General features: G+C 51.3%; 1 protein-coding gene and 1 long non-coding RNA gene across 7 annotated transcripts in view; one reads left to right on the top strand and one right to left on the bottom strand.

The window, feature by feature from the left end:
- Positions 1–5,009: 5,009 nt before the first annotated feature.
- LOC144292823 (uncharacterized) lies at positions 5,010–21,296 on the top strand. The gene is made up of 2 exons (XR_013360219.1): positions 5,010–6,148; positions 6,963–21,296. It is a non-coding gene; the product is annotated as an uncharacterized LOC144292823 (long non-coding RNA).
- Positions 8,546–22,290, bottom strand: part of ALKBH3 (alkB homolog 3, alpha-ketoglutarate dependent dioxygenase) — a 34,884-nt gene continuing 21,139 nt past the window's right edge. For 2 of the 6 annotated variants that reach the window (XM_077863671.1, XM_077863672.1), the window contains exons 9-10: positions 9,633–9,731; positions 8,546–8,902 (exon numbers count right to left, since the gene is read on the bottom strand). In XM_077863671.1, the coding sequence (XP_077719797.1) occupies positions 8,801–8,902; positions 9,633–9,731 (201 nt within the window). In that variant the 3' untranslated portion in view covers positions 8,546–8,800. Of the gene's footprint in view, positions 8,903–9,632; positions 9,732–9,970; positions 11,047–14,258; positions 15,533–22,290 lie in introns of those variants that run through there. The other 4 variants (XR_013360217.1, XR_013360218.1, XM_077863673.1 and 1 more) reach the window with 3 other exon arrangements.

Raw genomic sequence — 22,290 nt, 5'->3', positions numbered from 1 at the left:
GCAGCAGGGCCGCTGCGCTCCCAGGGGACCCCGAGGCCCCACCCCACAGTCCGCGGTGCCCGTCCCGGCCCCGGGGCTGCTCCCCGCCGCTCCGCTGCGCCCGTCAGAAACCGCCGCCTGGACGGCCCGCGCCGCGCCCCGCCCCGCGGCGTCCCGTGTGTCCCGCGACCGAGGCCGGGCCCGGGCAGGGGCAGGGGCAGGGCAGGGTCAGGGGGTGGGACGGGTGCGCGGCGGGCCGGGGCCTGGAGGGAGCGGCCCACGACCGCGGATGCCCTCCGGAGCGCCGGCTGCCCGGGACCTGCGCCGCCGCCCCGTCCCCGCCCGGGCCCGGGGCTCCCGCCGCAGCCTGCGGCCCGGCCCGGTGGTGGCGAGGGCGCGGCCAGCACAGCAGCCCCGGAGCCGCGGCCAGCGCCCTGCCTGTCCCCGCGGCCGCCGGGAGGCCCCGCCTGTGCCCCGCCTGTGCCCCGCCCGCCGCCGCGTGGGCACCGCGTGGGCACCGCGTGCTGCCGCGTCCGTGGCCTGCCCGTCGGGGCCGCGGGGGTCCTCCCGGGCCCAGCTGCGCGCGGCCTGTCCCGCTCTGGCCCCGCTGTCCCCGCCACAGGCCCCCGCACACGGAGCTGGGGTCGCTCCCAGGCCCGCCGCCGCCGCAGCGCACGGAGTCCCGGGCTCCCGAGCCCCCGACCGCGCCCGACCGCGCCCGAGCCTGGGCGGGGGCAGGGGCTGGCGGCGGGGCCCAGGTGCGAGGCCGTGCGACGGGCGGCCGCCCCGGGGCCCAGGCAGCGGGAGGCCCGAGGGAGGCCGCGGTGGCCCGGCGGGACGGGGCACCCGAGGGCCGGCGCGGGAAGCAGCTTCGGGCGCCTCGGCTGCAGCGGAACACGCCGCGGGGGCGGGGACGCAGGCTTTTTTTTTTTTTTACCGTGGGTTTTGGTCAAAGAAGCTCCCCCAGGGACACCGGTGGCTCAGCGGTCTGGCCCCGCATCGGCCCAGGGCACGACCCCGGGGTCCCCGGTCGCGCGGACTTCCCTGGTGGCGGCTTGCAGGAGGCACCGGGTTAGGGCCCGGCATTTGAGCTCAGGGCGGGTCGGGGCCCGGGCCTCCGTGGGGGCGCAGGAGCAGTGGTGGGTGTGGGTGTGGGTGCGGGCGTGGGCGGTGGTGGCCGCAGCCGGGGCCTCCCTCCCAGCTCGGTCAGGGCCGCCGCTGTTCTCACCCGTGGCTCGGCCTGTGGGGGTCTGGCTCCTGCGATCCTGGGGTCCCCAGGGGCTGCCCTGCCCCTCGCTCCTCCTGAAAGCGGCCTCGCAGCCCCCTCCCGCTGGCCAGGCCCCTCAGCAGGCCACCTAGGCCGCCACCGCCCGACAGCCCTCTCCACTGGCTGCTGCCCCCGAGCGCAGCCCTTCCCCACGGCCGCCCCAAATCCCATCTCATGCTGCTCCGAGCGCAGCAGCGCTGTCTGGGCCCCGTGCTTCACATCCACCTTGTCATCGAGCTCCTTTGCCAAGTGTGGGTCTTGTTTTCTCAGCAAATGACACAAGACACAGCCTCAAGGCTGACGCTGCCCGAGACGGACGGACTGAGGGCTGGCGTGCTCCGGGCAGGGCGGCCAGCTGCCCCTTCCTTCCTGGACAGAGAGGCCTCGCGGGGGGCCCTGCGTGGGGCCTGAGCCCGGGCCGGCTACTCCCGGTGCTCAGAGCGCAGCTGGGGGTTCTCAGGTGTGCTCAGCACCACTGGTAGGAAAAGCTGGCGAGCCCTTTCTGGAAAGCCACGGACACCATAGATTCGAGGCCTCATGGATACACAGAGCCTTCCAAATCCGGGCGAGGACCGTGCTTTTAGGGACGTATTCTAGGAAATAATAATGGACGGGCACGAAGGCCAGCCACAGGACAGCAGCCTAAGTGAGGAGGTGCTTCTGTTTCCTGAGTTGCAAAATGAGGATAAAAATAGCTCCTGGCCCCAGGCGGCTGTGACGGTTAATAGTCATGAGGCAATACACGTGCGGCACTGAACACAGCCTGGGCGCCATATCCAGGCTCTGTAGAAACGTTACCTGTTCTTTTCATTTGAACTGAAGTCTGAATGAGGCCAAAGCCTGGGCTCTTAGCTACGACGCCACCCGGCCTCCCACGGGCCCCTCTCCTGATTTCCAAAACTGACCGGTTACTGATAACAGCAAACACCACCCCAACGTCAACAACGATCTAAATATCCAACGTGATGGCACAGGTTAGAGACCACCACGACCAGACACAACACTACGCGGCCACGCAGAGCCATGTAATGGAGAGTGATTAATGTCCCGATGGAAGAGCAGCCCGGGGGCTCAGTGGGTTAGCATCGCCTTCAGCTCTGGGGGTGACCCCAGGGTCCTGGGATTGAGTCCCCGCAGGGAGCCTGCTTCTCCCTCTGCCTGTGTCTCTGCCTCTCTGTGTCTCTCATGAATAAAAAAAATATTAAAAAAGTCACACACTGATGATCTTTTTTTTTTATGGTGAAAAAATCTATATTTAGATTTATAGCCGGCTGGACTCAGTTTAGATGATCCCAGTCTGATCAAGGTGCTGACCTTGGCCACATCAATGTCATAGAGCTTCTTCACAGCCTGTTTGACCTGGTGCTCATTGGCCTTGACGTCCACAATGAACACAAGGGTGCTGTTCTCTTCTGTTTTCCTCATGGCTGAGTCAGTAGTCAGGGGAACTTGATGGCATAGTGATCAAGCTTGTTTCTCCTGGGGGTACGCTTTTGAGGATACTTGGGCTGACTTTGGGGCGCAGGGTCTTGGGCGATTGGAATGTAGGTGACATGCGGATCTTCTCTTGGTGACTGTGCAGCCTTTCAGCACCGCTGTCTTAGCTTTCAAAGCCTTTGCTTTTTGGCTTCGGCTTTGGGAGGGGCAGGGGCTTCCTTCTTCGTCTTCAGCACCATCTTCGTGAAAGGACGCACTGATTTTTTTTTTTTTTTTTGCACCGATATTCTTAATAGAAAAGGCTAGGAAAGGAGGAGTTCCGTACAAAGTTGCTTTTTTTTTCTTTTTTTGTTTTAAGCTACAAATATGTAGAAAAAACACTGCAAAACGTGAAGAGCTATTTATGGTCTCTGGTTGTAAAGTTACAAGTGATTTTCCTCTTATCTTTTTAATTTCTTTTTTTTTTTTTTTTTTTATTATTTATTTATGATAGGCACACAGTGAGAGAGAGAGGCAGAGACACAGGCAGAGGGAGAAGCAGGCTCCATGCACTGGGAGCCCGACGTGGGATTCGATCCTGGGTCTCCAGGATCGCACCCTGGGCCAAAGGCAGGCGCTAAACCGCTGCGCCACCCAGGGATCCCTATCTTTTTAATTTCTTGCAAAAGAACACATACTCCTTTTGTAGTCAGGAATAAAAACAATTTTTTTTTAATAAAAACAAAAAAAATTTTTGAGAAAGAAAATGAAAGCCATGCTGGCTTACTTTCATCTGTGACGGGAGGGTCGTGTCCTCCTCTTGTATGTTCCCCGCTGCATCTCACACACGCTCTGTGGACGTAAGAGCCCTGGTCCTGAACCGCGTTCCAGCCTGGCAATCCTGTTTAACCTTCCAGGCCGAGGCGTTCTGTACAGAACTTAGTGCCAGCAAGGACGAGAAAACCATGGGACTGTGGGGGTGCGTCCGAGCCTGGCTGGCGACCTGTCCCCCAGGCTGGGGACCCTCCAAGGCGGCCCCGGGAGAGACAGGCAGTGGGGTTAGGCGGGGGGGGGGGGGCGCGAGGGGACCAAGCCCGGAGCATGTGGCGGGGCGGCGGGGAGCACGGGGCTCTGAGGCCAGGCCGCTCTGGCACCTGGGAGCGCTCGGCCGCGTGGCCTCGGAATGTCCCAGGAGACGCCTAAGTGCAGCCGGATCTTGACACGATGGACCCCAGTTGTGGACAATTTTCATTTCGCCCATCCTCCTCCCGAAGCTCCTGGGCCTCCCTCGCTGTTGCCCGCAAAGCTGTGGGGCCCCGGAGCCCGCCAGGGGGACAGGCAGGGGCACAGGCAGGGCACAGGGCCGCGGTGGATGGCAGAGGCACAATTCGCCCGCGGGAGGCCGGGCTGCGGTCACCAGGGCACGTGCGGCGTCCCACTTGGGGCCAGCAGCCTGGGTGACCAGCCACAAAGGAGGCCTGGCAGGGGGGGCGGGCCACGAGCTGAAGCCACCCGGCTCCCTGCCCCCGCTCGGCTGCAGTGTCCCCACCGTGTCCCCACCACTCCTGGTGCCCGGGTGCCCGGCGCTGAGCAGCCCTGGACCTCAGCCTCCTGGTCGGGGCGGGGGCGAGCAGCCTGCAGGCTCCGGGCCCACCCGTGCCCCGGCTTGGCCCGGGGCCTCCGTACCTCCTGCGGGCCTCCTGCTCGCTGCCTCCCGCAGGTGCAGGGACCACAGGCTCCTGCCAGAGACGGTGCAGAGGAAGCTGGTGGCCAATCCCCAACATTGCAGAGGAAACACTGCAGTTTCCTCTCCCCAGGGAGGGCGAGGGCACGGAAGGCATTCTCGGGGGCCTGCCTGGGCATCCCGGGGCCAGAGGGGGAAGCCCCCCCCACCCGCCGCAGCGTCCCTATCCACCCCTCCCACGTTCCTCTGGCAGGGAGGCGTGTTCTTGGGGGGTGCGCACTCCCCTCCTGGAGGGCCCCACCTGTGCCGTTCTCCAAGCACAGGAGGGCACAGGATGGGGGCTGGCGGCACAGGGACAGATGGGTCACCACGGCCCGGGACGGGGCAGCCGGCCCTACAGTGCCCGGGGCGCACGGCTTCCGCCGGCCTGCGCAGGGGCGTCCCGGCCACCACGTGTGCTGCCCCGCAGGCCACTCCTGGGGTCTCTGCTGCTCCCGTGGGAGGACCAAGAAAGCAGCCCCTGCAGCCCCAGGAGTAGGAGCAGGGGCGGAGGGAGAAACCGAGGCCGACTCTGAGCGGAGCGCCAGCCCGTGACCCGTGCGACCATGGCACGAGCCAGATGCCTGAGCCCCCGAGCCCCCAGGCCCAACGCAGGTCAGGGAAGCCCCTTCTGGCGTTCACCTTTGCTTCTGCTCAGAAACCTGTAATCTGCGTCCACAGGGACAGCTGGTGGGATGAGAGGCCAGGATCCTGCCTGAACACGTCCACGCTTCTGGAGGCCCCAGGAGAAAGGGGACCAGGCGTCCAGGAGTGTGACGGGCTGGGGTGACGGCACAGACGCTTCTGTAACGACGATGCGGTCACTCACACTGTGCGCAGCACTGAGAAAACCGGCTTTCCAGGAATGCTGCTGCAAGCGTCCCGTCTAAGTGCCCCTGCTCCCCACACTGCTCCCGGACGCACGGCCCCTCACTGACCGAACAGCAAAGAGGAGGCTGGCAGGGCACTGCACAGGGGCACGGGCCGAAGCCTGCTGGAGAGGAGCCCACTCCACTCTGAGGGACGAACGCCCGCGTCATCTCCCTGCTGACCTCACACGGGGCGCCGCGTGCCAGGCTGGGCTCCAGCAGCCACCTAAGGCCTCATGCGAGGGTTCTTTCCAAAGAGGAGATGGGGAGAGGGGCACGGCTACGGCCCAGGCCCGTCCGAGGGCAGCGCGGGGCTGACTCGTGTTAAGTAAAGATTCAAATCAACAAAATGCATCGCTATGGAAACATTCAGCTTTTTCAAAACCATCGCTCAGAAAAATAAAGCAATCGAGACTTCAGATTCAACACTTACCAAGTGTTTATGACCAGAAAAGGCAATGTGGGTCTTGGATATTCCGCAGCCAAGTAAAAGCTGCCAGACTCAGCGGGGCAGAGACCCATCACGTGCGGGATTCCTCCACAGGCCCCCCGGGGCCTCCACTCAGCACAGCACCCTGTTGCGTGGCGATTCAGGGCACAGAGCCACGCACTGAGCAGGGCCAGCCACAGGGGCCAGGAGGCCGCAGACTCGGGAAACGTCAGGGTTACGGGCTGTGATCCAAATGCCACCGAAGTCAGTGGACCAGGTTTCACGGTGGAGGATACATGATCGCTAGCTGCTGTTCTGAGGCGGCCTGCCTGTCATCGAGGCGCTTCCAGGGCACCACCCGACCCGTTTCTTCGGGCCACCTGCTCGCCGCAGCAGTACCCTCATGAACTATGAAGCGTGATGCTGACTTTGCGCGTCCTCGGGGCCCCCAGTTGTACTCACAGGTAAGCATGAAGAGGAAGGGGCCACCACCCACCGGAGTTTGCTGGGATACCACCAGGAAACACGGTCTGGGTCACAGGAAGGGTGGATGAGATATATCCAACTTGCCAAAAACTGGGTTCTGGTCCCCAAAATGAGCTTCCTTAGTTAAAGGGCCAGTTGGAGATGCTAATGATGAGAGGAGATGCAGAGGCCTGCCCTCGCATACGGGAAAGCAGAGGACAAACACGGGGGCCTGGCAGGGGCCTAGGGTGAGCAGGGCCTAGGGTGAGCTCCAGCAGGGGCTTAGGGTGAGCGGGGCGGCCAGCTCCGCAGGAGCGAGCGCAGGGGTCCAGGCTCTCAGGGATGCCCGGCAACTATTGGGCCTACATCCATCATGGCGGAGGAATAAGCACACAGTTTAAGGGCTCACCCGTGGTCTGAATTCTGGTTCTGCTACTTCCAAGGCCTATTACCTCACTCTACCTTGCTTGGGGGACTCAGCTGCCAGTCTCTGCAATGGGAAGAGCATCCCTCTCCTGCAGGGCTGTGGGGAGGATGAAGGATGACATAGAAAGTTTCCAGGACAGTGCCTGGCAGGTTACTAAAAATCAAAAAAGGGCAGCAAACAACTAAGGGGGTTTTTCTTCATGGTACGTTGTTATATTTACTTCCTCCGTTTTACAAGCGCTGTCAGCAAAGTAGCTCAGCCCTGAATTCCTGGCTAAGATTTACGGCCAGTAAAACACAGCGGCAGGTTGGTGCGGTCACGGAGCGTCCTTGGCCAGGTTCTGAAAAGTCCTGTCCAGTCCTAAACCCTGTGCTTTAACTCCACAGCAAGTATCTGCTTGTCATTTCAAAAGGGATATCATCTTCGTGGTTAGAGAAAAAAAAAGGCAGTCCTACCACCGGGTGCCGAGAAACAGAAGCTGCGGTTGCTGCTCTCAGATGAAGATGCCCCGGCGGTGGCCCGGCTGCGGGCACGGAGCATGCATCTGTCTCCCTGGCAGCCCCAGCAGCGACGAGGGAAGAGATCAAATGTGCAGCTGACACGAGGGGAGGCCCTGACCCTACGTTAGGAGGGACGCCGTAGGACCGGGGACCAGCTGCGGGTTCTGTGGTCTACGGGGGCGGAAGAGGAATTTCCCGATGTCATGCATCAGACTCACAACCCAAGCTGGCTGTACCATCCTGGCCAGATTTTGTTTAATAGGAAAACAGCCAGGAATTAGAGGCTTTATTTTATTTTTATGGTAATTTGTATCTCCCTCCCTAAAAGGCTTGGTGTGATGTTCAGATTTTATAAAGCGCTGAGCATTTCTTAGAGAAAGGAGCTATCCACACGCAAAACATCACCAGAAAAGGGTGGGGGTGGGAGGGAGCCAGAATCCGACAGAGAGCAGGGCCTGCCTGGCCCAGAGTCCCATCAAGCACCGGGGAAGAGCCTGCCAGCTGGTGGCAAGTCCCACCATCCCCGAGACCGTGCATCTTACAGCCCGGAACACAAACAGGATCACAAGCAAGAAGCCTCTACACATTTTCCCAGCAGGCAGCCAGGGAAACTCTAACTCTCCTGCCCTGTTTTCATCCCTTTAATTCCATTTTCTTTCTCTTGAGTTTTCCTTGGTTTGGAATCAATCCTGGGCAGCGCTCCTAGGTCAAGAGGTCAAGACGACACCTGATTTATGATGCAACACAGGGCGGCCACCCTGTTCTGTTTTGGGAACCTTGGTGACATCACGGACTAACTGTGGGATCTCGGGAACTTGTGTCTAAGAGGGCACTGAGTCAGAAGACAGCTTTCGTCACAGGGCTCCCGGAACCTAAAGGAAAAATGACTATTGGGTAACCGAGTGTGTCCCCAGGGGACTGCTCCCGCTTCTCTCTGGCTTGGGCTTAAGTGACTCAAGTCGTTCTCCAGGGGAAACTCATCTGTGCGGGACAGCTGTCACCAGCAGGACATTTGCTGCTCTTCAGCCTAAATTTCTCATGACATCACTCCATTACTTCTCTCTCCGAGGGGACAGGCTTCTCTCGTGTTACAAGTTTCCCGGTGGCTGCCTGCAGATGGCTGGGCTACCGGACGAAGCCTCTGCTCCTTGTTCAGAGGCCTGTACCCAGCGTGTCCCAGGAGGGAGACTCGGTTAGATGAAGTGCTCCCGGAACACGCAGCTTTCCATTACGGAAGTGGCAAGCCAAGATGCTGGGCCGTTGAGGTGGACTTCACGAGACTCGGTGAGGCCTCCTCTGGTTCTGGGCAGCGGTCTGCCTGCCGAGGGCTGCGGTCGCCGATGCCTGTTTATATCCTACTTCACGGAGTCACAAGGAGCAGACACGTGCGCATTTACCCTGGTGGCGGGGCCCACTCAATTGCCTCAAACGAAGCAGGGAGGGCGGGAAGAAACAGTCCACAGACAAAATCACCCGTGAGCACGGCCACAGCAGTTTTAATTTGTGTAAAGGAAATATGTGATTTCAAGATGTGATCGGGGAGCAGCGTCCCAGCGGTGAACAGAGCACGCACGCGAGCCGCTGGCCGTCTCTGAACAGGACTCCGAGCTGGGAAGCAAATCCCACCCCGTCTTCCCCACAGCTACCCCGAGAGATGAGCTGCACCAGCCTCTGCAGGTTTCTTCGCAGCGGGAGATGTGCTCGGTGTCAGCACGGCTGCTCTCTCAAGGTCTCACACCACCAGTGCCTCCGGGGTCTGGATAAACCGTCCGAAAAGTCAGGTTTATTCTCGGTTCTCTAGAGTGGTACTCTCTGGGGACTCGGTGCTGAACAGAAATATAAATAACGCTGACATAAACACATTTATGACGACAGGACGATTTTGATTTCACCCCCCCTTCATCCCCTGTGAGCATCAGTAAAGGATCTGAAGTTTCGTGGAGAAAGGTTTTCTTCTCTGAAGTCAAGTGCCCTCCCACCCCCCGCCCGCCCATCACTCCGATAAGCCAGCGCCTTCACAGGGAGGTCTGTATCTCTTGTAATCGTGGATCTTCCTCGCAGCTTTCTGCCACTTCCCACATCTCCTAAGCACATAAGCGGCTGAGAGCCAAGACGGCCATGAGCTCGCACTCCCGTGCTAAGCGTTTACGTGAACTTGCACACCCTACAGGTGACCTGGCTTTAACACACGCAGGCCTAAGGTGTGAAGCTGTGCTAGCCACTGGCTACCTGAAGCTATTGAAACGAATTTAACTTAAATTAAAAATTCAGTCTTTTAGCACACTAGCCCCATGTCAAGAGATCAAGAATAGCTGTGGGTACTACACGGGGACTTAGGAGACGCAGATACTTCCCCCGTCACAGAAAGCTCGACTGGACGCCACTGCTGCGGATGTTTGCTCTGTAGAATCAAAACTCCTTGAAAATGTGCCACTGTCCTGCCTTTCGATCATGATAAAAGCAACTTGCTTTTCACCATATGTACTAGGGAAAGTACTACTCGTGGCCGTCAGGGCACCGCCTCCGTGTGAATCCAAATTCCTTGCATGTTCTCACCTGCCAGTCGGCTTGTGTGGCTCCTTCCATGATTAACAAGGTCCCATGATCCAAGGGTATCTTCACTCTTTCTACATATGTGTAGTCTCCGTTCTCTTCCTAGAAAACAGCATTCATTGCACTACATTTTCTGCTTGTGTGATCAAGATGCAGCAGAACCTGACAATGGTCAAGGGATGTGAACCTCTGCTCAGCTAGACTGCAGGGGTTCACCTACTGGCTCCGTGCGTGGCAGCCGCTGGGCCTTAGGCAGGTTGTGTCACCACTCTGTACCTTAGTTTACTCATCTGTAAAATGGGGACAACGACACGACCTGCCACATCGGGCTGTTTTAAGCCTCCACTGATGCGATTTGCATAAGTCACTTGGAGACTGGCACATATTAAGTACAAGTGCCAGATACTATCATCATCAGCATCTAAAATGAACAAGAACCCGTTCTGGCCTGTGAAGAAATTAAGTCACTTACACAAGAACTCTTTACGTGTGTTTTATGCTGCGCTCTGTGTTTTGACATAGTGTGGAAAAAAATGGGATTTAAACAAGACGTGGTGTGATGAGTTCTCATCGCCTTTTTACAATTTATGCTAATTCACTAATCATGCCTATGTTAAAACAGTTTACAACTCTTCCTATAGCTCCTCTGGCGTCTTGGAGATGTATTCTTGTTTCTTTCCAGAAGCGTCAACAGCAAGATTTTCTTACATAAGGGAGCTCTGGCTTGACCCGAACACTGCTGCAAACCGGGACTGGCGGTCAAACACTTCAGATACAAATGCCTTGCATTTACATTGCCCCTCTCCTCCAGGGAGCTCAAAGTCAACTCCTGTCTGGGACTCTAGTGGAGCTTCCCGCATGGCCTGGGAAACAGCCCAAAGGTGGGGTCCTCCTGCTTCGCAGCCAACAAAGGGGTGCATCCGAAGAGCTAGTCAAGAGTTGAGACCCAAGTTTCCTGAGTTTTCCACGTCCATTCTGGGCAGATCCACCCATTCACCTACTTCACTTCTGATGCAAGGGATTGCGTTTGGCTTACTGTAGGATTGATTTCACTGCAATACTGTGTTTATGTTTATACTGTAGGGGTGCTTCTCAGAACATAACTATTTATAATGATTTCCTTTAGGAAAGTCAAAATCAAAACAATAATGAACTTGCATAAACAGTTTAAGTTCCAGGTCCTGACCCTTGGCAGTGACTTTGTGGAGCACAGTCCTAACTTCTACAGGCAGAAGATAAAAGCAGTGTTTGAAATAACTTTTGGTCTTGGTGATTGACTTTAATTATGTCGCCACCTTTTCTTTTGTAGTAGCAAGTAATAACTATCCTCTGACCCCTCAGCCAGCCAGAGGGCAGTGCGAAGGTGACCCGGCCCTGGGTGGCCCCGTTGCATCTCCGAGAAGCAAAAGTCAGCTCTCTGAAAAAAAGGATTCCAACCAGAGAAGATGTATGTCCTGCTGGACAAAGTATACCAGAAGGGAGCGCATCATCCATGAGATCAGAGGCGCAAGGCTCCTGGATTTAGGCCGCAGAGTCCGTTACTGACCACGGCTCAACACAGGGAGGAGCAGACCTCCCGTGGCCCTCCGCATGCCGCATGCTCGGAGCGCACAGCATGACCTACTCTAAGTGCAGACATGGGACAGGGCGGCGTAGTGGAGAGAGGAAAGACGCTGAACTGCACATAAAGCCAATCCTGAGACAAAGATCTCTTCAAGCGGTAGAAACACTACTGAGGAGGAAGGGACGCCAAGGCCAGTGGAAAAGGAGTGAGCACTGTACTTCCACCTGGAAACATGTGGCGGGCACAGAGCCAGCAAGGGAGAGAGGGTTCCACGTGGCAAGTGGGAAGCATCGGCCCTGACAGAAAGTGACGTTCAACAGAGCCATGTTTCACTTAATGTTCCTAAGATCTGAATTTTTCAAAGGAGAGAAAGCCTCAGGTTGCTGTTAAACACACTACATTCCATTTAAACTTTAGCTCTACCTAAAAGCAGAAGACGGAGCTCCTTCACGAGGGATAGAGCTACTCTTGATCAGTCCCCAAAGGACAGTGAGACCCAGGGCACCCACTGTAGGAGGTGAGGTCATTACTTTGCTGCTTGTTATCTGTCCCTTCCAACACCCTTGGCTCCGAAAGCGTATTCCTAATTTGTAGAAGGAGATAGGAAAGAGGGCAAGGGATTCTACTAAGGCAACACAGCTCACAGATACATCCTCCTCTTGAGGCCAGAGCGCCAACAGACCCCTGAGCCACCCTCTAACTTAAGCAGGGCACACACACACTTTTTCCACTTAGGAAATAGATTAAAAAAAAAGAAAAAAAGAAAAGGCCAGTGGAGCTCATGTGGCTGTGCCTAAAGCTCAACTTGATAAATGGATAAGCAACGCTGGAAGGAAGGGTCAGACTGTTTAGAGGAGTGCGTTCACAGCCATTAAGCATGCTTAAGTTACCAAAACACGGCTCTGTAGCCCTTTTCATTTACTTAGGTCTTTCTTCAAAACAAAACAAAACAAACCCCTAAAAAAACCCATGGCTTAGGATAAAATTTTCCATTCCTGATCTCAGTTAAAAGAGGCTTTTTAGGGGCGCCTGGCTGGCTCAGTCAGTAGAGCATGTGACTCTTGATCTCAGGGCTGAGTTCAAGCCCCATGTTGGGCAGAAAGCTTTTTTTTTTTTAATTTTTTTTAAATTTTATTTTTATTTTTTATTATTTTTTTTATTTATTTATGATAGTCACAGAGAGAGAGAGAGAGAGAGAGAGAGAGAGGCAGAGACACAGGCAGAGGGAGAAGCAGGCTCCATGCACCGGGAGCCTGACGTGGGATTCGATCCCGGGTCTCCAGGATCGCGCCCTGGGCCAAAGGCAGGCGCTAAACCGGTGCGCTACCCAGGGATCCCGCTTTTTTTTTTTTTTTAAAAGAGGCTTTTTTTTTTTTTTTTGAAAGAAACTTTTTTTTTTTTTTAACTTTTATTTATTTATGATAGGCACACAGTGAGAGAGAGAGAGGCAGAGACACAGGCAGAGGGAGAAGCAGGCTCCATGCACCGGGAGCCTGACGTGGGATTTGATCCCGGATATCCAGGACCGTGCCCTGGGCCAAAGGCAGGCGCCAAACCGCTGCGCCACCCAGTGATCAGTGATCCCGAGGCTTTTTAGGGTCTCAATCGGCTTATAGGGTGGGCTCCGTTGTCACTGACATTCTGGTTTTCTACACAAAGTTTTACAAGTAGATGAAAAAAGCAAAAAACATGCTTTTATATGGATTCTGATCAACACTCTCCCCGCTCTCCCCGAGCACAGCTGGTTCATCTGAACACTCGATTATGATTCCCAAAGAGCGCTGGGGCTTCCCGAAGTTCTGCACGCCCACTTCTGCCTCTCAATGTAAACCTATTCAGTTTCCTTTAGAAAAATGGTATTTAGGGGAAAACGTCTGGCTGTATTTATCGTTCTGTCATTATTAACCATCCAACAGATAGGAAACCTAAATATGTTTCTTTTTTTTTTTTTTAAGATTTTATTTATTTATTCATTCATGAGAGACACAGAGAGAGAGGCAGAGACACAGGCAGAGGGAGAAGCAGGCTCCATGCAAGGAGCCCGATGTGGGACTCAATCCCGGGTCTCCAGGATCACACTCTGGGCTGCAGGCGGCGCTAAACTGCTGCGCCACTGGAGCTGCCCCCCTAAATATGTTTCTTTTCATTGGAAAGGTAATTTCACATTTTATAAGCTATATGTAGATTTTTTCACATATTCGCTCCTTTCTTGTCCTAAAAAGGTGCCTTAGGAATTTCAACCAACAACTGATGCTTGAAAATCCGCAGCAGCGGTGTTTCTCTCTACTACAAAAGTAACACATGTTCACTGAAGTAGGAGACACATGTAAACGACTGGTTTGATGTCTGCTTTCCTGCTCCCTCCCCGATAAACCCCGTGAACAGAGGACTGCGTCGTCCCGTCCTCTGAAACATGCTCTGCACCTACCGCACGCACCAACCAATAGCTGCTGAATGACTGAGTGCCAAGAGCACCAAGAACATACAATCCTATCATCCAGGATCAGCGCCGTGCATGCACAGGAAACATCCTCTCTACATAATCACTTTACACTTGGAACATTAGAGCGTGAGCAGGTTTCTTCATCTCAAATGTACAGTATTTCAGAAATGGGGTTATAGAATATTCCTTTATATGAACATATCTTTCCTTCTTTAAACTCACAAATATTTTTTCACCACTTGTGTCTGTCAGGCACTGAGCTAATGCTAAGAATACAGTAATGAGGTACACAGTGTTGGACACGGAGATTTTAATACACCAGCACTGCTGGAAAAAAAAAAAAGAAGACAAGAAAGAAACAAAGGCTACTGCAAGTAGATCCTGGGAAAAACATTTTTGATTATTTTTCTAAGGATATGCTCTCAAAAATGGAATTACTGGATCCAAGAATACGAACTTTAAACCAGTTTGATTTATACCATCAAACTGCTTAAGAAGGTTGTGGCAATTTAGAATTCCATCAGGAAAATACTACAGTACCTATCTTTTGGTCACATCACCAATACCAAACATTACCAACTGAAAATGACGAAAAAAAATTCAGGGGAAAAGTGACAATTCATTATTCAAACAGAGAATTCTTTAATTATTAACCCAGTTCAACATTTCTTCCCATGACTATTTGCTGTTTGCATTTACTCTGTTGTCAACTCTCTGTTCATGTTCCTTGTCCATTGTTCTACAGGATGTTAGTATTTCTCTTATTGATCTGTAACCACAGATAGTGAGATGTTTATCCTTTGTCATACTTTCTGAAAATATTTTTCTCATTTGGTATTTGTCCCTTAACGGAGTTGATGATACTTAATATAGAGTAGCTCAAAGACTTTTGGAGTCAACTCTGACCTTTCTTTGGTTCTCCTTCATGGTTTTTATGCTTAGAAAGTCTTTTCTCAACCTGGGGGAAGTTAAATATACAACTGCCCTTTGGTTAACAACAACAAAAAAAAGAGTTACACTTCTTTAGATTTAACTTTTTAATCTACCTGGAATTTGGCTTCCCCCAACACCAGGCTTTTTCTGGTGACAATTTCCAAATACTTAAACCAAGGCATCCTGCTAGACTTTTTGGACAGGATCAACCAGTGTATGCTGCCCAGGGACAAGGCTTGTTAGGAACTATACATACATCATTGCTAATGCTTATTACAACCCCGTAAGGGAGGTGATATTTTCCATTTTATCTTAAGCAAAGGGAGCTGGAGGGAAAGCACATCTCCAAGGCAGAAGGCCACAGGAGGAAGGCAGGGTTAGGATTTGGACTTAGATCTGCCTAGCTCTAAAGCTTATATTCTTCCCATTATACTGTGTTCTCCAAAGTGCACTCTATTCCTTCTGAAATCCCACAACACTTTCTGTCCTAATTACACGGCACCCTGACTGAACTGTTGAGGGTCACAGACACCAACAAGTGGCACAAATGAGGAGTGTGGGCAGGATGCAATGCAGTGGGGGAGTGGAAACCGTGCAGAACCAGAGAGCATGGGGCCTGCACACAGGCGGAGCTGCTCCACGGCTCTGGCTCACTGTTCCTTCAGGGTTGTCTGATTCTCTGGGTTTTCCAGGGAGGCGAATATATGGGATTTTTATGTGAAAGCTCCTGAGTCATAAATTTTGACAAGTAATTGGATTTCTTTAAAAACGCTGAGCTGTATAAATAAGTCTGAGGAGCAGATTCACCACAAGAGCTGTCCACCAGGGCTGATGATGGGCCCATCCCATGACTCCTTCTATGCCCACGTCTTGTCATCCTATCTGGCCTGGAAGTTCCCAAGCAAGGCCCGTTGTAATCTGCTGGGCTTCTTTGATCCTGCTTTGCATTCCAGACAGTAGTGCCTGATAGAAAGTTCAGGAAATCTGCTATTTCAAGTATATATTCTTAATGCCAGTGACCCAACTCAAACAGAAAAGGTCATTCAAAGCAAAATATACTTCCAAATTAGTAATCTCAGTTTACAGTGAGAGATCTGAATTTTCAAGTCATCTCTGATCCTCTGATAAGTAGAGAAGCCATTTTTTAAAAAAGATTTTATTTATTTATTCATGAGAGACACACAGAGAGAGAGAGAGAGAGAGAGAGAGAGAGAGAGAGAGAGAGGCAGAGACACAGGCAGAGGGAGAAGCAGGCTCCATGCAGGGAGCCTGACGTGGGACTCCATCCGGGGTCCCAGGGTAATGCTCTGAGTCAAAGGCAGATGCTCAACTGCTGAGCCACCCAGGCATCCCCAGATAAGCTATTTATTAAAAAATTTCCATCATTTCACTAAGAAGATGTTGATAAAAACAAAACAAAATGAGCAGAAAGAACAAAGCAAGAGCCTGCTACCTGTTTCTCATTTCCTGAGCTCTCAGGAAGCACCCGACACACAGTAACTATGATTAGTTTCTGCACTGGAGGCATCAGGGAAGGCTTCAAGGCTACAGAGAGCCTGAATCCTAGAGCAGACTTAAGTTAACAGGTAGGTGGAGAAAGGTGGAGAGTGAGCGCAAGGGAGGGCAGAGAGGTGATCTCAGGGATTGGTGCAATCACACAGGTAACAGGCAAGACACCAAAGCAGGTTGGGCATAGATTATGTAAAGATTTGACAGTCTGAGTGAGGAGTGGACATTTATCTTTTGTTCCAATTGGAACAAATAAAGGCTTCTGAGTTGGGAAACAAAGTGATGAAAACAGTGAGCCCAATCCTGGCTCTCTGCTTCTCTTTAGCTATTCTCTTGCTCTGAATGATGATGTGCGGTTCCGTAGCTTCCCACATTACCTACATCGTTAGTTCTAACTCAGTGTAACAAACAGTTATCTGAGACACGCTACGCAAGTGATTTACCAGTGAGCTTCAGCCGCCTCATCCGTACAGCAGGGCGATTAGCGGTATGGACTCCCCAGGGTCATTGGAGGGCTGAATATAAAGCACTCACAACAGGGCCAGGCAGAGGCAGCACCACACATTTGCTATTTATCATCATCATCAGTATCCTGTCATTGTCATTCTGACAATTCCCAAATGATGCTCCTAGCACAGGCCTGTTATCTGAACTGCATACCTAGATAGCCAATGGCCTGCTTCCCGCTGGAAGTCCCAGTATCTCCAACTTAGCAGACAGAAGGAACTCTTGATTCCATCTACAAATCTTCCTTAAGACCACAATCGAATGCAAAAATCCCTGCTCCATCTCCATCTGAGTAAATAGCACCTCTACCCACCAACTGCTCAAGCCAGAGACCTGGGAGCCACTGATTCTTACCCTCGTATCTAAACTATGGTTGGCAACTTCTATTGGCTCACCCTCAAAACACACCTCAAGTTCATCCACTTCTCTTCATCCTCATTGCTACCACCTTAGTTCAAACCAGGAGTCTCCCACCGAGTCTCCCATCCTATTTATTCTCCTGCTCTTGTCTTTCCTCAAACCATTCTTCACAGAGCAGCCCGAGTGATCTTTTCAAAATATAACCAGATCATGTCATAATCTCATTTACTCCTACTGAATTTGGAATAAAATCCAAACTCAGAGTTCTAACTACAAGTTGTAATTATTTCTCTGTTCATTTGATTACTGTCTAGCTCCTAAGACCCCCACGACGGTAGGCCATGTCCATTGCTCTATCTTCAGAGCTGAGCATAGTACCTGACATATAGTAAGTAGGTGCTGAATTAGTATTTGAGGGACAGAGGAGATAGAGAGAGAGCAACCTGTTCTGACTCTTCATGTGAGCTGGGACTGTGATCTCGGGGTTGTAAGATCGAGCCCCCCCCCATGGGGTTCTGTGCTCAGCGGGAAGTCTGCTTGGGATTCTCTCTCCCCACCTCTCTGTCTCCTTCCCCCCCACTGAAATAAATAAATAAATAAATTTTTTTAAAAATGAAGATAATTTCTATGTGAACCTGACCAAGAGAACAGTGATATCATGAGCATAAATGGACTTACCAACAGGTAGAACTGTGGAGTTTTCTGAGAGAACAATAATACATCTGATTTTATAATTTCAGTTCAGAAGCCACATATGCTATTTAAAGTGGAAATGCCCCCCCCCCCCCAATAAATAAATAACTAGAAATGTTCTCTGAACACGTAAAAGTTATGACCTGAACTTGAGATAAAAGTCAAGACTGGAGATAAGAGACTGAGGAAGTCACTCCACCTTAAGAAGGAACCGTTGAAGCCATAAGAACAAATGAAATCATGTTTATTAATTTATTCAACCAAAATACATATATACCCACGCATAGTGCTAAATAATGGGGACGTGGTAAGAGGGAAATGGACCTTGCCCATACGGCATTTACAATCTATAGCCGGTTGATAATCTCCTAAAAACTAGCGGAAACAAAGATAACAGACAGAATCAAAGATAATTTTGAATGTCTGTATCAGAGGGGTTGAATGGAAAGGAAAAACCCTTAAAGGAGGTAGGGAAATAGCAATGAGAAAAGAGTGAGAGTAGCTAAAACAACAGTATTCCAGCCAATAGGAAAAGGAAAAGGCAGCTAAGAGACGGTTGAGTTTCAAGCAGAGAGGTGATGGATACGGAGACCAATATACAAGGAAGACAAAATGATGATCAAGAAAAGGCTCTTTAGGACAATGGTACCTCTGTGTTAGTAAAATGACGGAGATGGATCTACAGAGCAGGTGCTCAAGAGTGAGTTCCGTTGTAAGGAAAGGCAAACTGCAGACATAGAAAACTTATTCCAGAATTTGTGCTTCAAAAGCAAAGAAACAAAAAGCCACCCCAGATGTTAGTAAGAATGTCTGCAGAATCAAGGAAAGGGTTTCCTCAAGATGGTAAGAGGTAGAAAGGAATTTCCCGAGCTCTCTGGTCCAAGCACCGATACATGACGGAGCTGCCTGACAAGCACGATCAAGGCTTTCTGCAGACTGAAATGATTATTGAAACCGAACGTCAGCCTGTGCTACTATTATGCAACCTGCTGAGGGCCAGCTGTCCCTTTACTTGCCCTGCCTCCCAACTTAGGACTATGCCAATGCTGTCTCCCTCTCTGCCTTTTTTAAAAAAAGATTTATTATTTGAAAGAGAGACAAAGAGTACACGTGCACGTGTGGGGGGGCTTTTGGGGGAGAAGCACAGGGAGACAGTCTTTAGCAGACTCCCCACTGAGCGCAGAGCCCAACTCCAGGCTGCTGGACATGGGGCTGGATCCCACAACCCTGAGAGCATCACCTGAGCCGAAATCAAGAGTTGGACACTTAACTGACTGAGCCACCTGGGCACGCTTCCCTCCCCACTTTTTCAAAGATTTCTTTTCAGCTTGTTTTTCCAATTAAATAATGGCGTTTTCTCTTGCCCTTGAGATCCCAGCTGGCTTCTAGACTGCTTCAAGGATCAGCTAAGCTTGCAGCTATATTTCAACTGCAAAGTTGTTCCTACATTATAGAGCGTTGATACGGGAACACAGCCAGACTTAATCTTCATAGTGGTAACATACTTTTTAAATCTGACATAAACAAAATATATTAGTCATGGAAATTATGGAAAGAGAATAAAGCTAGGACCTGACAATGTCATTTCTAGTTATTCTGCTGACTCGAACCACACTCTAAGTGATGGCATCCTCAATATTGATCTGAAATACATTACTTTAAAAAAAGAAGTAGCTGTTTCTGAAACGAGATCTGCTAAAGTAAAAGGCTGGCTGGAAAAATAATAGATTTGAAATCACTGAGGTTATCTGTTCAAACAAGTTTAAGCTCACTTGCCACATACAAATCCTTGGGTTTTTATCCAACTCTTTCCTGATTTTTGGCACTGATTTGGTGTGAAGGTTCTGATGAGGTGAATGAGAATACTATAGGCGTGAGGGACTGGTACGGGCGATCAAGCATCATATCCCAGCGATGCTCAGTGATCTCAATAGTTCAGTAAGGCAGGACCTCACCCAGGTCTTGCTTGGGAGGTCTGGGCAGTTGTTCCTCACAACAAAGGCTCTGTTAAAACCTTAGCACGGGGGACCAGACTAGCAGAACTGCCTGTCCTTCTGGATGGAAACACATGGAAAGGCAAATGGAGGGAAATACTGCTGGCAGTGTCTGTTGTTCAGACTTGTTGTCAGCATGGTATTGGGGGCAGCAGGGGAGCAAGGAGTTAGTGAGCTTCAGCAAAAATAAACATGGCTTTACCCTCATTACAGTCATCTAGCAACACTGAATGTGCATTTGCAACCAGAAGACTCGATGTAATGATGATTCCATTCTTGGTAGGATATTTCCAAGAAATGTAACTTAAAGGAACTGCTATCTGGAAAGAGCTCCCAGCCAACACTGTAGCGCCAGAAACAAATGCTCTCCTTCGTCTAAGGGCAGGCAAACAAGAACAAATTCCACCACGTCTGACATCCCGCTGACCCCAGGCCCCAGCCAAAGTGCAGGGTTCTCCAGTCATCCATTAAAACCACATAACTCATTCCCCAACCGTTCTTGCCCGTGAGCTGATCACACACAATTCCCCCACTCTCTCCCTCCTGTACCCCTCCACTGTGTGCCCCGGAATTCCCAGTCAGCGATGAGCAAACACTCCTAAGCCCCCAACTTCAAGTGCTCTGAAGGTTCCCCTGTCCTGCGTGTCCTAACGGAAACTTTGCTATCTCCAGGATCCTGAATCCCTGAAGCCTCTCATGTGGAAAGTGACTGTATCTTTCACCTCCAGACAGCCGGGAGCTGCAGCATACGAACACTTTCAGACCATTATTCCCATGCCTCTTCTAGAAATCCCTGCTCCTCTGAGCTCATGTCCCTGCACCTGCTCATCTCCGCCTTCTCTGCCTTGGTGCCAGGTAGGCACGAGGACTAACAAGCTCTTAATTGGTCTCCTGGCTTCCACTCTTGCTCCTTTCTAGTCCGGGCTCCACACAGCAGCAACTGACTCTGTAAGACGGTAAGATTATCCATCAGATCACGTCACTCTCCTGCTTCACACATTTCAGTGGTTCCTCATGTATCTCAAATCTGCTCTTCCTGAGGCTCAGGAGCCTCTCCACGGCCTGGCCCCCACCCACTCTCCCCATCTCTTCACCTGCTCCACTCCTCGCCTGCTCACTCTGCTCTGGCGTGGAGCTTCCTTCTCCTTCCTCAGACTCACTAAGCCCTCTTCCGCCCTAGGCAAGCAGTCATCTACCATGAAAACAGCACTTAGGAAAGAGGAGAACATCACCAGAAGGCTCAGGAATACTTTTTAAGAGTATGGCAAGGGGAGAAAAAAAACTCTACCATTGGGACACGATTTTAAAAAGCCAAGTTTGGAAGCAGACCTCCTTCCTAACCATGGCACATGCAAATCTGATGAATCACTTTGGAAAAGGTTGTTCTTCCAACAAGGACTGTCAGCAGCACTATAAAGCTGGGTGATCCTTGGCAAAAATTAATTCTTCCAGTGGCAGTCAGGGCACGGATTCCAGCTGAGACAAGGCCCCAAGGCAGCAAATGATGATTCCAATTCCTACAGGACTTTGAGTCTGAAGATAATTCAAGTCCTACCAGAACTACTCAGCTTTATCAGCTCAAACGTACATTTTCATTTGTCCACCCATCCACTCACTCACTCAAACCAAACCATTAAACGGCTCTAGAGCTATGAGCTCAAAAACTCAGTCCACATTCTTGATGCACAGGTCACTTCACCTTCTTCCCGAAGTCTCCCTTCTACTCCCTTAACAAATCCCATTTCACAGCCAAGGCAATCTTGGGATTTTGGTTTTCACGGCTATTCATTTCCTTTTCCGATTTCCACATCTGAGAAGTCACTGTGGCATCTACCATTTTTAACAGCTTAAAAATTCACTGATTATTCCAACAACTTTGCTCCCATAACATAGCCATCAATTATCACCCCATTTACAAAAAAGAAGAAAGTATAAATGAGATGGATAGGTGCTTTTGACAGAAACAAAATAAAAAAGTGATCTTCTAGATTTCATTTGGGGTTGTATTAAAAAGACCATAGCTACCAACAATTTCTTTCCAGTATTTCTCATAACTTCTCAGAACAGACGCTCTGAACTGTAGAGGGGCTGATTAAGAAATACGGATGACAGGCCCGGCAGCAGAGGGGTGCCAGCTCCATGAAATACTGCACCGTGCAGTTTATCTAGCTCTTAAATCTAGTCAGTGTTACAGTATTTTGGATTCTAATATCCTCACTTCTTCTGAAGTCCTGGAAAAATAGGAGTATTGATGATCAAAGTGAGCTGCTCACACTCCACTCTCCCCTTAGTGGGCAAAAAACCAACGAGCAAGATAGGTACTAGGAACTCTAATCCACGGGAAGCTCACACGGCCTCCACCATTGGAAGTGGTTTTACAACCATCTCTTCTGGTGCTATAGACAGGGTCTGCATTCATCAGAAGGTGCTAGAAAAAGAAGTGGCTTGAGAAATGTTGAACTTGCCTCAACTCAATCACCCTGGGTGGACAGAAGCCCTTCACATTTTCAGGATTCAGCTGATGAAGGGCAGAGCTTATCCATGGGTGATGTGCTAGAAGAATAAGGCTTCTGGCATCTAAACCTCCAGCACATCACAAACTTCCTGCTATTATCTAATATCCCCCCAACTCAGCCATCACTGTTTCCATGGTAACCG

Source organism: Canis aureus, chromosome 21, assembly GCF_053574225.1.
Source record: "Canis aureus isolate CA01 chromosome 21, VMU_Caureus_v.1.0, whole genome shotgun sequence".
NCBI classification, from domain to species: Eukaryota; Metazoa; Chordata; class Mammalia; order Carnivora; family Canidae; genus Canis; species Canis aureus.
Note: the sequence above shows the minus strand (reverse complement) of the source record. Positions and strands in the feature narration are given on the sequence as shown.